The 16,108-nt window shown below is 40.9% G+C and overlaps 1 protein-coding gene across 2 annotated transcripts in view; it reads left to right on the top strand.

The window, feature by feature from the left end:
• The window catches only part of NWD2 (NACHT and WD repeat domain containing 2), a 153,505-nt gene that overhangs the window by 124,219 nt on the left and 13,178 nt on the right, over nt 1-16,108 (top strand). For both annotated transcript variants that reach the window (XM_070398151.1, XM_070398160.1), the window contains 2 exons: nt 13,428-13,631; nt 14,656-14,800. In XM_070398151.1, the coding sequence (XP_070254252.1) occupies nt 13,428-13,631; nt 14,656-14,800 (349 nt within the window). The remainder of the gene's footprint in view (nt 1-13,427; nt 13,632-14,655; nt 14,801-16,108) is intronic.

Below are 16,108 nucleotides of genomic sequence, written 5' to 3'. Positions count from 1 at the left end.
AGACCCTGGAACATGCCTGGAATCCCCCTCCAGCCTCCCAGAACTCTGCTGGAGGAACTCGGGGGACTCTAACTCCACAGAAGGGAGATGCAAAGCCAGAGAAATCCTGTTCCAAGACCATGATTCTGACCCTAGTTTATCTCCAGCTGCTAGTGCTGGGAAGCATGGGTGACAAAAACTGCCAGGTACTCAGTATTTCCCATCAGCAAAGGGAGGTGATGATATTCAAATGTATATCCCTTGTCATTAAAACATTTGTATGGGACTACTTCAAGCTAAAAGGCTTCTGCACAGCAAAAGAAACCATCAACAAAATGAAAAGAAAACCTGCTGTAGGGGAGAACATAGTCACCAATTAACTCATAAGGCAGCGGTTCTCCACCTGTGGGTCGCGACCCCTTTGGCGGTCGAACGACCCTTTCACAGGGGTCGCCTAAGACTATCAGATATTTACATTAGGATTCATAACAGTAGCAACGTTACAGTTATGAAGTAGCAACAAAAATAACTTTATGGTTGGGTCACAACATGAGGAACTGTATTTAAAGGTCAAGAAGGTTGAGAACCACTGCATAAGGGGTTAATTTCCAAAATACATAAAGAACATGATTAAACCACTTAAATGCATTTTTAAAATACTGGGTCGATTCACTGCCATCTAAGGCAGCGGTTCTCAACCTGTGGGTCGCGACCATTGGAAAACATATATAGTATATCAGATATTTACATTATGATTCATAACAGTAGCAAAATTACAGTTATGAAGTAACAATGTAAATAATTTTATGGTTGGGGGGTCACCACAACAGGAGGAACTGTATTAAAGGAGACAGAATATTAGACAAGATACCAGAAGGACTTGTAAGTGAAATTCCACCGATAGATTAGGCAGAGACTGAAGGGGGCCTGTGGGAGCCCAGGCCTCCTTAGCGGGTCCCCATGTACTAGTATGATGCTGCTGTCCTCCTTGAAACAGTAACACTTAATGAGCCCGCTGTCCTTCTGTCCAGTTCTCAGGCCCACAGGGCACAGGCCAAGCCTGTCTGCTCCATCCCCCTTTCAAAAGAAGAAACTTTTCTTGGAATTGTGGACGGGCACTGCATGGGCAATTCAGCCTTTTTGTAAGGCTTTCAAAGCAGCGCTGAGAGGCCGCAGCAGGGTCCGCGCATGCGCACAGGCAGTTCTGAGAGACCCTTGAGCCAGGCTGACCCCAGCTGACCCCGGCAAGGCAGCAGGATGCGAAGTGGGAGCCTGCGGTGGGCCAGGCCTCCTGCGGTTACCCAAACCTGGACAAGGACCCCGCCAGGTGGACAGGGGGGGTGGGTGCTGTAAGAACCAGGCTCTGCAGGCTCTGCAACATGAGGGAATGAGTGGTTTATGGAGTATCGAGTAGGAAATCAGATCTGAGCGTGGGACTTTTTATATATAAATTGATGCCATTTCCACTGACATGATGCCCTCAATATTTGCTAGCTTAATGATGGGATATTTTGTAGGATATTATTTATAAAAGCAAAAAAGAAATTGGAGGAATCTATATAGTAAGAAAAATGGTGAAGAAAATGTGAAATATTCTTATGGTGGGATATTACAACTATGCGAAGGAATACACTATATCTAAGTGTATCAGTGGAGTCATCACAAAAATATAAGAATGAGAAAAGGTGTGGAAGGTGTCCCATATATAATTTGTGTAAATTTTAAAGTAAAATACCCATATATGTATATTAATATATATAAAATATACAAATAAGCTGAAAGGGTATATAACAGATTTATAATATGTACATTTGGGGAAGGAAGTGAGGGGAGGGAATCAGCCTATATTTTCAGGTCAAAGGGGAAATTCATTGTATTCTGCTATGTTTTATCCCTTTTATTTGAAACCTTTAAGTTGAGCCCTAGCCGTTGGATAGAGCGTTGGCCCTTGGACTGAAGGGGCCTGGGTTGGCAACCAATCGATGTGTCTCTCTCACATCGATGTATCTTTCTCTCTTAATCTCCCTCTCCCTTCCACTCTCTCTAAAAATCAATGGAAAAATATCCTTGAGTGAGGATTAACCAAAAAATAAAAACCGTAAGTTGAAAACGAATGGAATCTGTAAGACGAAAGGCAAAAGGAACTGTGCTTAAGAACAGTACTCTTGTCAATAAAATCGATTTCCATGGGGTGGAGGCTGACATTCCTGATACTGCTGAACATGCATCTGGAATGGAACAATCAAGGGAATGAATGGCAGATGGTGGGATCAGGTTTCTCAGAGTTGGAGTGGAAATGTACTGATCAGCTGCAGGAGGGAGGCTAGAATGATCCACAGGGTGATGGGTTAGAATTGGAGACACTTGGAGTTTATAGAGAACTCATGTTTAACTTAGTAGAGATTAAGTAAAAGAATAATAATGAGCACAGATGGTTACCTACAGAAATACTTAGAGATGTGTACATACATACGTTAGTATTCGCACATATAATCCTTTGCTCCATCAGCTAAGAAGGCCTAAAAGAAATGACACTGGGGTAGCAACAAACACATCTAGCACCCACACCCTGGTTTCTAATACTATTCTCCAGTAAAAGGAACAAGGCACCTTGGAGAAATGATTCTGCGGCTGGAGCAGCAAATACACAAGAAGAACCTGAGCATCTTGTAGTGGCAGAAAGTAAATAGTTCTTAAAAAAAATAGAAATAAAAAGAAATTGCCACAATCATGTGGTGTGTCAAACAGACCTAGGAGCCAAATACAAGAGCTTCCAGTGACCAAATTTGAAATAATTTGAGCAACAAAATAAACTAGCATTAGCTTATAACCCAAAATATAAATATTCATGAGTTGCTTCTGACCTAAATGATTGAAAAAAATTAACAAGTGAGGGAAGAGGAGACAAATCTCCTGTACAAAATAATTCCAAATTATGTAGATTCTTCACCCTGAAGGAGGGGAACCCCTTAAGTGTGGGCTGCACAAAGCAACTTCCTGCTAATGAGTACAGCCTGGAAGTGGGAAGGAGGTGGGGCAGTCACTTTACGTCAAGAAACACAGCCAACACTGCCGCAGGCGGGTGATCAAGGTCAATATCAACACTCGAGTTATGTTGACAGTAAGTACCTTGACATGATGAAAATGCACTTTACTTCTATGATCTTCCTCCCCAAACCCATTAACTCCAGTCCAATAATGACAAAAATATCAAGCAAATTCCAATAGGGGATTTCCTACAAAAGTCAAGACCACTACTCCTCAAAATGGTCAACGTCATCAAAAAGAAAGAAAACCTGAGAAACTGTCAGAGCTAAGAGGAGCCGAAGGAGAAATGACAGCTAATTGTAATATGAGGTCCTGGATGGCATCCTAGAACAAAAGGACATTAAGGACAAACTGTGGCAAACTGAATAAACTATAGGCTGTGCCTCATAAAGATGTACAGTATGGGTTCAGTAACTGTAATAAATGGTCCAAACCAATGTAAGATGTTAAAAATAGGGAAAGTTGGTGGAGGAGGGGTGGTAAGTGGGAACTTATAATTCTATCTGCTCAATTTTTCTCTAAGTCTAAAATTGTTCTGAAAAGCAGTCTATTAATTGTTTTTAAAAATCACTTTGAAAATATGACCAAATGTTGAGTTGTCAAGCTGGGATTTGGACCATTGTTGATTGTTTTATGATTTGTATGTTCTCTGTTTTTTTAGTTTCTCAGAATTAGAAAAAATAGAAATTTGAACAGAATTCGTTCCCACACATTATGTGAGTTAGTAGCTATGTTGGACAATTTTACTCAGCTTTCTTATTTATATTAACAACAGTAAAAATCTCTTATAGAATAAGGCAAGGTTTTAAGCTAAAAATTGCCGAGCTTCTGTGTACACAAATCTTCAGGCAAAAAGTAGGGTATATTTCTACAAGTGGAATTTTGTACCTCCAGCCATATTACATTCTCGGCAAGGTTACACCCACTTTTATTGGTGCTCTGTGTCTGAGGGTGCCCATTTCCTTGCTACCTACGCACCGCTAGGCATTATTATTTTCCTCTATGAGTTTGATAAGTAAAGAAATCTTATCACCTGTGTTTTCATTTGCAGTCCTATGATTGTTAATAGAGTTGAGTATTATTATTTTTCATGCTCACTGGCATTTGTTTTTCTACTTCTATGAGTTACCTATTCATGTCCTTTGTCCATTTCCCCCTGCTTTATATGAGCTCTGTACACTAGTAAATGTTTCAATATTGTCATCCTCTAATTTCTGGACTCCTATGACATCATTCCACTCTTCCTCCTCCTGCTTCTGTGCCCACATGAAGGTTAGTGCCCTCAGCCCTCTCTCTTTCTACTCTGTAATTCTCCCTTGAGCTATTGAATCCATACAGAGACAGGCATACCTCGGAGATATTGCAGGTTCCAGAACACCATGATAAAGCAAGGATGGTAATAAAGTGAATCGTAAATAGCTTTGCTGGTGGAGGGTCTTGCCTTCAGTTTGTAAACAATGCAAGACCTATGAAGCGCAATAAAGCGAGTTATGCCCCTATCTGATGGCTCCCCTAGAATGGAAGCTCAAAGGGAACAAAGACCGTGACTGTCTTGATAGAGTCACCCTGCCCGGGCTTGCCTGGCAATGAAGGGTTCCTGGGACTCCCAGTGCTCAAATTGGGACAGCCCTGAGCAAACCGAAATGGTCGGTCATCCTACACATTAGGTGCTCAACAAATAGTTGCTGAGTGAACGGATGGTGGCTTCCAGCACTGCTATTCCAGCCAGATGGCTCTTTTGGCCTACAGATCTCTATTTCTCATGGCTTTGTGGAGAGCACTGTGTGAAAAGTAGGTATCTCACTTCTAACATGTCCAGAACTCTCTCCCCACTCCTTCCCCGCCACACACACACACACACACACACGCCCTGCTCTTTTGTATTCACCTTCTGAGAGAATCTTTTTTCTCTAGCATTTTAAAATCCCAATAATCCCGACACATTTCTCAGTTCCCAGTTTTGTAAGGTGATTGGTGGGGGTTAGGGTTGTACTCTGTGCTTTGGAACTGATGCAGATTAGCTGCAAACCTCAGGATGGTTCCATTCCCTGTGGTCTGTTACCCAGGCCTTTCACCCTATAGTTGCTTCCTGATGTTTCTAGAGAAGATCTGTGCTCAGTATTTTGAAGGTAATGAAACTTCCTTGTAGACACAAGCATCTTACAAGCAGTGAAAACAGCAGAATTGTTATTGATAGAAGTTTAAGTTCAGCAGTGGGTTTCATAGCCATGAATATCCACTTTATGAAAAGGTAGCATTATAATTTGATTGTGAGGAAGCCGAGACTCTCAAACTAGCTTGAAGCATGAACTTAAGTTATTCTGCTGTATAAATGAAATTGGTAAATCATGGCATTTATTACTTTACCCCCGTAACATTTTATGACGAATTTCCAGAGACAGCAGTTGACAAAATCTGCTCCATTTTGTTCTGTTTGTGCTTGTATCAGTCTGCTCCGACTGCCACAACAGCGTATTATATAATGTGTGGCTTAAACCATAGAAATGTATTTGCTCACAGTTCTGGAGTGTGAAAGTCTGAGACCAGGGTGCCAGCGTGGTCAGGTGTTGGTCAGGACTCTGTTCCTGGCTTAAAAGTAGCTGCCTTCTCGCTGTGTCTTCACTTGGCAAAGAGAGGCCTCATGTTTCTCGTGTTTTTTCTTATAAGGGCACCTGTTCTAGGCGACCAAGGCTCCACCCTTATGACCTCATTTAACCTTAATCACCCCCTTAAAGGATCTGTCCTCTTGGAGGACTTAGGACTTAACAATGAATTCGGGGACAATTCAGTCCATACCAATGCTGCGCTTCGTTTTTAGAGCCGAGTTTAACTTGATTCTTGCAAACATGGTTATTAACACACTGTTAATACCAATAGCTTCATTTTTTAAAACTTGTTTACCATGTGGGCTTTCAGCTGCCCCTAAAGTACGCCTGTGTTCTCTATTAAGGTGAACTCCATACATCTGTTGCTGTTGTTGCACCTAGCTAACAGTTAACCCAGTGGTTCTCAACCTTGGCTGCACATTAGAATCACCTGGGAATCTTTTTAAAATCCTGATTTCTGGGCCTCATCCTCCAGAAATTCTGTTTCTTTGTTATGGGGTGGGGCCACAACATTAGTAACGAAGAAACAGAATTTCCGGAGAATGAGGTCCAGAAATCAGGATTTTAAAGATTCCCAGGTGATTCTAATGTGCAGCCAAGGTTGAGAACCACTGAGTTAACTGAACACAATTCTTTTAAGCCTCTTTTCCACACCCCTGGAGAGTTGAGTTTGTCCTTATCTGAGCATATATTTTATCACCTTCTTACCACTTGTAAGCACCTATACATCCTTTACCTCCTTTCTCTCTTCTGTTTCTCTTTTTCCAATCAAGAGGTATTTCAGCCCCTTACCCATCTATCCAGCAGTACTTCTCAGCTTTTATTTGTTATATGTGTGCATGGTTGAATATGCTGAATATGTCTGTTTCTGTATTAATTATGTTTCAGGGAAGGAATGGTGCCTTCTATCTAGCCCCGGGCTTTACATTTCCCTGAGCGCTTTTACCTAGATAGAGTAACTATTCAATTTTCACAATAAGTCAGAGTAGATGTGTGGTCAGATAAATATACAGGGCTAAAGCAGTATCTCCCTTTACATTGTGAAAGCTGAGATTCAGAGGTGAAGCAATTTGCCAAGTTACTCCTAATACCTTGTTTTTTCCTAACCTCAATACTATTGAGGTCCTCAAACTTTTTAAGCAGGGGGCCATTTCACTGTCCCTCAGACCGTTGGAGGGCCGGACTATAGTTTAAGAAAAAACTAGTCGGATGCAACAGGCAGCAGCGGCAAAACACATGGTGGGCTGGATAAATGTTTTCGGCGGGCCGCATGTGGCCCGCGGGCCGTAGTTTGAGGACCCCTGCTCAATAGCCTTTCTTTATTAGTTGAGTAATTGTGTGCATGAATGTATCTCTTCGTCTATGTATCCTATTTCAGAATCTCATTTTTGTGGTATGTGCAACAAAGGCACACTACGTACAAATTGTGGAAAATGGATATTTTTTGCCCACAGACAAATGCCAGTAAATATTTAATCGTTATATACTGTGAACTCCACCATGGGTAGCTGGATGATTGAATGCATTGAAATGAAAAATACTAAACTTTATATGCTAAATATGTCTGCCAAAATCCATTCTGGGCAACCCTGCATGCAAGAGTGTGTCTCTAATGATTGAGAGATTAACAGTTTTCTAAAGATATTACCCTTAAGTCTGTTGGTGCTAAAGACATGACCTTTCTTAAATATCTTATTCAGATCATCCGTATTGTGGACATTATCTAGTTCTAACAGATAATCTTTTAGTCACTTGTCATTATTTCCCAATTTATTTCCATATCACCCCCTATAATGACCACAATTCTCCAGAGAAATGGAACCTATAGGATATATATATATATATATATATACACACACACATACACATATATATACACACATACATATACATGTATGACTAAGATCATATATAATATATTCACATATATATGGTTGAGATTATATGTGTGTATATAACACGTTTATATATGAAGGATATATATTATATATATATACACACAAAGAATATGTACATATAAATATTATAGAGAATTGGCTCACTCTCGCTGATTGGGCTCAGTGGATAGAAGTCAGCCTGGGAATTGAAGGGTCCTGGGTTCGATTCTGGTCAAGGGAGCACGCCAGAGTTGCAGGCTCAATCCCCCATAGGGGGATCTCTGAAATCAATAAAAATATATTTTAAAAAATATTGGCTCATCTGATTATGGAGGCTGAGAAGTCCCATGATCTGCCCTCTGCATCTGGAAACCCAGGAAAGTGAGTGGTGTAGCCCCAGCCTGAGTCCAAAGGCCTGAGACCCGGCAGTGCCAATGGTGGATGTCCCGGTCTGAGTGCAGAAGAACGTGTCCCAGATCATGCAGAGAGTCAGGCAGTGAGAGGGAATTCTCCCTTCCTCCACCCTTTTGTTCCATTCCGGCCCTCAATGGATTGGATGACGTCTGCTCACATTGGAGAAGATAGTCTGCTTTACTCAGGCTGCTGGTTCTGGCTGCTAATCTCATCCAGAAACACCTCCCAGACATACCCAGACAGTGTTTAGCCAAATATCTGAGCATTCCATGGACTGGTCAGGTTAACAAGTACAATTAACCATCACGTCCCCTTTTCTCCATTTACTCTTGCATCTTGTGACACATGAAATAAATTTTGAGTAACTGAGTTGCAGTCCACTTCTAAATGACCGTATATTGTGTTTGTATTTAAAAATTGAAGAGTTGGTTGTGAAGGTGCTTCGTGACTTTGAAAAACATTAAGAACATTAAGTGTGGGCAGCAGGTGCAGCCGACCCTTTGGTCTGGTTCGGTTGGCATTACTCCGCAGCAGAGCTCTGACTGTGCAGACTGGTTCTGAGCTGCAGGGAATACATCACAACCATCTTCGTCCCTCCACCTAACAATAAGTCAGATGACAAGAATGCCACCACCCACAGCCACAGCGCTGGACATGCTGTCGTCCTCGTGAGCAGTGTGCCTGCAGGGGTGCAGTGCTGGCTGCATGGCCATGCATGGTGGCCCTGCCAAGGGCACCAGCTGGAAGAGCCAGCACAAGCAAATAAGTCATCTGGAGTCCCTGTCAGAAGGGAGCATAGCATGTGACTTGAGCAAGTAAAAGGAAAAAGGTTATTGAATTAAACACCCTATATTCAAGTGCTGTGTCTGCTTAGAGAGGTGGTCTCGAGCAAGCCAGTTGATGCCTGTGAGCCTAGACGTCCTCCTCTGCAACTCACCCTACTTCACAGAATTATGAAAATTAAATGAGGTTATAGATGAGGGAGATGGTGTACAAATGAATGTGGATTTTATTTTAATAATAAAGGGGGAGCTTATGGAAGCGAAGGAATGGTCCCATCTGCCTTCCTTGGTGACTGGGTTGGGAGTAATAGGGCATTCACTAAAGAGCATGTTATTCAACTTGTTATAGCACCAGTTGAGGGTGGGGATTTCTCCTTTCCCTTCCAGCTGCCCCCAGGAGTAATGGCTCATAAACAGCAGCCCAGGGAGCACTTGCCCACCTCTCTGCAAAGAATGGCATCCATAACCCCCAAAAAGACTCTACCCTCACCTCTTTCCTGACATCTCATCACAGAGCAAAGGCCAGGACATACTGAGGTCACCAAGACCATGGAGAACACTTCAACCGCTCTGTTCTGTTTGCTACAATAAAAACTGCATGCCATCACCCTCAGACCCCAAAGAGTCTCAAAGGGCAAGCTCAGGCGAACGAACTGCACATGAAGAGCAGAGTGGGGGCAGGGGAAATCGCAGTCTGCCCAGTGGAAAAGACAAATCCATTGAAGGCCTAGGAAATGTTCTCTCTAAGCCTTTGAAAGCAGTGGCTTAGATATGTCTATATCCGCATAGAAAGAAGGAAAGGAAGATACAAAAAGTAGAGGGTCCTTTTACATTTAAGTTCCCAGTTGTAATGAACTCAACAGTTCATAAAATACTTCTTTTTTTTTAATTGAGGTGAGGTTCGTATAACACAAAATTAACCATTTTAAAGGCAACAATCCAATGGCATTTAGTACATTTATATTGCTGAGTAACTGCCAACTCTATCTAGTTCCACAGCATCTGGAAGTATTTCTTAGGCTAGAATTTTACATGCAGAAACTACATCTATAATAATAAAAGCAAAATATGCTAATTAGGCTGGATGTCCTTCTGGATGACCTTCCAGACAAAGCCAGGGCTTCAAGGGAAGCCTGGGTCCCAGGTGCCAGAGGCAAGCCAGTGCCAGCAGCTGGGGGAAGGAAGGTCTACTCTTGCACGAATTTTGTGCATCGGACCTCTAGTTTAAAAATATTGGAAAATTTTCTTAGACTTTTCATCAAATTTGGACTTAACTCCCAGATTGTATGTGAGCACTCAGTTGTATTATTGCTTTCTACCTAATGAATAGGACTTATCTTCGGTGTTTAAAAATGGGCCAATTTAAATATGTTTTTACACTTGACCAGGTGGGTGGGAGAGGTGATTCTGGATTTCTACAGACCGGTGAAACACCATATGTTTATGTCCATATGTGTTGATAGACTGTTTAAACAATCCAATAGAAAGTTGAACGTTATTCCAGACCAATGCATTTCTCCCACACAGGGTCGCACAGGCAGATTGATCAAGGGCGTAACTAATAAACATGGACCTAAATGCAAAATCAAATATAGCCCCTCAACTCTCCACCAAATTTCTCCTACAAACTGACAAAGTTGGTTTAAGTGAAAAAATGAGCTTCTTAAACATTGAGGTCAGAAGGATGTGGAAAATCTGATTCTCTTTTGCTGGTGGGAATGAATGTTCTATTGCCATTGTGAACAGCGAGGGAGGTATCTGGCTCCTAATTTCTGTGACTGCCCTGGGGTCATCCATGCGTACTCCCCATGGCTACAGAGCTAAGAAATGGGCTGATTAGGAAACCAAGACCGGATTGCATCATGCCGCCTCCACTCTTACTTCTAGCCTCTTAGACTTGGTCCTACATTTCAACCCCTGTTCTGAGCCACTGACCATATGAGCTGGACTTTGCAAATGACTTGGACTAACTCTTTCTCTAAATCGCCTCTCCCTGGCTTGGCCAATGTAGGCATGTTTCATGTGTTACCTTAGAGCTATATCCACACAGAACCCAGAAAAGTCTTCCTGAAAAGTATGGTAGCAATCTTCTCTTTTGCTATTTCTCTTGGTGCTATTTCTCAAATAGTAAGATAAGTCTGAGGCAGGATCCTGTCTCAGACACTTGAAAAGTAACTGCTTCATGATTTATGAGCATTCCACCTACAGGAAGAATCGATAGAGAGAAGGAAAAGGAGAGAACAATCCAATAAGTAACTTTAAGCCTACAGCACATTATTACTTTTCTGGAGTTTCTTTATACATAGTAGGCGCTCAATATATATTTGTTATTTGAATTAGATGAGGATATTTTTTCTTCTCCGGCAATCTCTAAGGAACATTTGCCTTGCTATATGATCAAATAATTATAGCATTTGGTGCCAGCTGTGCAACTCAAATGAATAATTATTTTTAAATAGCCTTCGATTTTTGTAGTGATGTGCTGTGTTCCCTGTCCTGCCCCTTCAGTGCTTGCTGACCATTATTCATGTGACCTCATATTGCCCATCTGGTGCAGTGGGTCCCAAATTCTAGATTCATTTATAACCTCATTTTTAAATCCATATTCCTAGGTTCCCTAACCACAGTGTCCTTTAGGTCTAAAAAGAGATCTGGTAACCTATATTTTAACAAGGCCCCTGGGTAATCCAGGTGCAGGTAATCCACCGAGCATATTTTAGAAACTGATCCATAGACTTGACTCTGCTCTTGCCTCTGAGACCAGCCTTATTTAGAGCAGACAGAAGGTGAAGAACCAACAATCTGTAAATTGCTAGTGCAGTAATACCACACCTGCCCTGGGACTTGATCTTGTTTGACTAGTCACTGTTTTGTCTTCTTTCCACTTCATGTCCAGAATCCAGCCTTGGATCTCGATAGCTGAGTCCATGATCTTCCTGGAGAGGGAGAACTGTCGATTACTAAGTCCCCTATTTAATGTTCTGCCTGTCCACCAGGTCCTCCAGCCATGGCCAAACTCCACCTGGATGCTTTCTGGATTCCTCCTGTGGCTACTGTTGAAAGTCTTCCTTTCCCCTCCTGTGCCCATGTGGCTTCGCTGGATGCCTCATCCCAGCACTAATACCTCACTCCTTGTGACAGTCAGCCCTGGCTGAGGATGCTGACTGTCCTTATCCGGAATTAGCCAAGGGTAGTAGGGTAATCACTAGGCTGGCTACCCTTAAAAGATCATGCTCATTTACCCAAGTTTAACATAAAAGATTTTAGAAGAGGAACTGTTAAAAGTGAGAACATTATTTTTGTTACATACAACCTTTCGTCCAAATCAAATGCAGATTAGAATAAAAATGTTTTTCCTTGGCCTTCAGGCTGATACACTGAGTTGGAGTTAGAGCACCCTTATCTCAAAAGAGCCCTCTCTGAGCCCTCATTGACCATATGAAATAACGGAGACCAAGGTGGAATTCCTCCATTCAAGTTCCTTCCAAAAGGAGACATTGGAATCATCTTATACATACTGTTTTGTAACTTACCTTCCCACTTCACAGTATATTATAAACACCCTTCTATGTTATAAACTCTATGTTCACAGAGTTCTAGAACATATTTTGATACATCCTTTGAATAAAGATGTCATAAAATATTACAATGCCCCCCTTTGCTGGGCACTTAGGTTGTTATACCATCTCTTTACTATTTAAAACAGGTTCAGTAGACATATTCCATTAAATCTTTAGTACATTCTTCATTATTTTCTAAAGACAAATTTTTAGAAGACAAATTGCCAAGTCAAAAGTTTTATATATTTTTTAAGGCTTTTAATACATATTGCCAGAATAACCTCCAAAGAAGTGTGGGATCAATTTTCACACCCATCAGCGCCATGTGGGTATTTTCTCACACCCTCACATAAAACTGAGCATGTTTTCCTTTGCCAATTTAATAGTAAGAAAATGATATCGTGCTCATATTTTGAATTGTTTTCAGTTACCAGTGAGGTTGATAGTAGCATCACATTCAATGATTTTATACTTCTTTCATTTATATCTGGGTACATATGGGGCTTAAAAATCATACAACTGCCTGGCTGGCGTGGCTCAGTGGTTGAGCATCGACCTATGAACTATTAGGTCATGGTTCGATTCCAGGTCAGGGCATATACCTGGGTTGTGGGCTCGATCACCAGTAGAGAATGTGCAGGAGGTGGCCAATCAATGATTCTCTCTCATCATTGATGTTTCTCTCTCTCCCTCTCCCTTCCTCTCTGAAATCAGTAATTTTTTAATCATACTATTAACTTTTAAAAAGCACTTATTTTGTTTGAGAGCTTACATGTTTGATATTTCAGGGTCCTGCATGTCATTTTTCTGTGTCATAAACAAACCAAAAAAATCTTAAGAATAGAACAACTTTTGTTGTATTATGTAAACTTCAGGAAAATAAATTTGCTACAAAATTCTGTATTCTGGATGTCTAAAATGATATGCAATCTCATTTCTCAATATGTGAAGAACTTATTATAATTACAATGTGGTTCATCTAATTTTACTTATAAAACAATTCATGGGGGGAAAAGTATCCATTGTCATTAAACAAGGAAACTGGTGGCACAATGTTCATTGTAACCTATTTGTCCTATTTATTGAGTGAGTTCATGATGTGAATACGAACAGGAACTTCCTTGATGATACGCTAACCTGAACTTTCTTGTTGATACACAGGGACTGTTAGGGGAAAAATATGGGAACATCCGGATCCCCGGAGAAGTGGAGGCCTCAGAGTTTGAAATGATTTTGGACGCTGCCATAGAGGCGAAGCTGGAGACCAAGTTACTGGAAGAGTGGTACTGTCGCGATGAGAACTCGGTGCCAGCAGCTTATTACCTCAGACCCAAATCAGAAATGCTGAAAGGCAACAAAAATGCAGTAAGCTACCCTTACTTTAAACTGCTTATGTCATCCAGGAGTGGTGGGCTCACTGTTATTCTTGTTGGTCCCTAAATTTACTTTTAACAACAAAATCCAAAGCTAAGAAACCTTCTATTTTTTTTATCACCACGTAAAGATCGTTTATTGATGAGAGAGAGAGAGAGAGAGAGAGAGAGAGAGAGAGAGAGAGAGATGAGAAACATCTATCTGTTGCTTCCTATACATGCCCCAACCAGGAATCAAACCTGCAACCTAGGGATGTGACCTGACTGGGAATCAAACCTGCAACCTTTTGGTGTACTGGATGACACCCCAACCACCTGAGCCACCAGGCCAGGGCAGGAACCTTCCCATTTTTGACTCATTTTTCTTTTTAGCACCTCAGACTTTCCTTCTGGGGTCATAACATATGAGCACCTCCCCTTCAACTTTCCCTCCTCTTTCGAGAACATTAAAGAGATGATTTAGTTATGACATTTGTATCAAAAATCAAGAGGGAACTACATGGAATAATAAGAAAGCCCAGCAAACACATCGTGTTTGGATTCACACCCTTGTGTAAGTTGGGCAAGTTCACATACAACATGGAAATAATTTCTAACTTTTGGAGTTAGTGGGAGTATCAAGTGAGATACTATCATGGTATTGGCATATAGAAACCTTCAAATAATAGTTCTTTTGCTCTTCAATACCAATGTTTCTTTGATGATTTTTTTAAACTATTCTTTTATATATATATATATATATATATATATATATATATATTTTATTGATTTTTCACAGAGAGGAAGGGAGAGAGATAGAGAGTTAGAAACATCGATGAGAGAGAAACATCGATCAGCTGCCTTCTGCACATCTCTCACTGGGGATGTGCCCGCAAACCAGGTACATGCCCTTGACGGGAATCGAACCTGGGACCCTTCAGTCCGCAGGCCGACGCTCTATCCACTGAGCCAAACCGGTTTCGGCAACTGCCTTCTTTGATGATTTTAAGACGTATCTCACTTTCCCATTTCCAAAGATGCAGCCTTCTGCCCATGCGGAAAATGAGAAGACCTGGCAAGAGATCTCAGATGAGATCAAAAAGGTATTTAAGGCGGCCGTGAAGCTGCTACACGAACAGGGGAAAATGAAGCTCAGCCACGCTAGGAGGTACCTGTTCTCAGGTAATTTTTGTGTGTCCTCGGTACACTAAGGAACAGATAGATAATAGACACATTCACTGCTTCCCTTTCTTGGTTCTGCAAGTTGAATTTTACTTACCACCGGGCAAAATTTAATTTTCCTAAATGTCTCCATCTCTTGGAGAGACAAATGTTCTTTTGTTTTTAACTCATAGATAAGCCTTTACTTCACTTGAGGACTTCTCCAGAAAATGTACTTTTTGAAAGAAGTCAGAGCAGGCTGTATATAATACATCAGATGCAGTCAGTGTTACTCAGTTAAACTGTTCACTCATTCATTAATTCACTCGCCCACTCAGTAAGCATTCATTGAGTTTATACTATGTGCCAGGCACCAAAGATACAATCATGAATAGGAAGGCAAGGTCTCTGCTCTCCCAGAATTTATATTTTAGTGTGCAGGGGAATAAATGATAGGTAAGTAATCAAATAAGTGAACAAGATCATTTCAGAAAAGATAAGTGATGTGTATAGAACAAAATAGTAATACGCTAATAAGGCCTGATGAAGGATGAGCAGGTCCAGATTTAGATGGAGTGGGCAATAAGGAAAAGATGTTTGAGCTGAATGACAGAAGGAATCAGAGCCAGCAGTGTAGCATTTACATATTTTGAAAGTCGATAGTAAAGAATTACTGAAAAAAAAGCAACCGTAGTTGCATTTTCAGATTGGTTTAGAGCAGTGGTTCTCAACCTTCCTAATGCCGCGACCCTTTAATACGGTTCCTCATGTTGTGGTGACCCCAAACCATAAAATTATTTTTGTTGCTACTTCATAACTATAATTTTGCTACTGTTATGAATCGTAATGTAAATATCTGATATGCAGGATGTATTTTCATTGTTACAAATTGAACATAATTAAAACATAGTGATTAATCACAAAAACAATATGTAATTATATATGTGTTTTCCGATGGTCTTAGGCGACCCCTGTGAAAGAACCGCTGGTTTAGAGAATGATAGCAAAGCATTTGTGAAAACCTAAACAGCACTTGAAACTATTCTCCCTAGATACATGGATTCCAGCTCAGAGAAATTATAAATAATTCTGACCAAGTCATTCTCTGCAAGCTGTCAAAAATTAGGTCTTATTTTAAGTCTTCCTGAAAACACTGAAATTGGCAGGAATGAGTACTGTCTTAGAATACACAGATGAACAAACATCCTTGTTCCTTTGGGATCTTGTTGATTCATTTTTGAGACTCTGGTTCTTCATCGTTATCAAAGGAAAAACCACCCTGCTTTAAAAGCATGCTGTGTTAGAAAAAATAATGCCCATAGCAAAAAC

Source organism: Myotis yumanensis, unplaced genomic scaffold (genome assembly GCF_028538775.1).
Source record: "Myotis yumanensis isolate MYYU_CA2020_CCGP unplaced genomic scaffold, mMyoYum1.0.hap1 SCAF_1, whole genome shotgun sequence".
Lineage (NCBI taxonomy): Eukaryota > Metazoa > Chordata > Mammalia > Chiroptera > Vespertilionidae > Myotis > Myotis yumanensis.
This window is presented reverse-complemented; position numbering and strand designations above follow the sequence as displayed.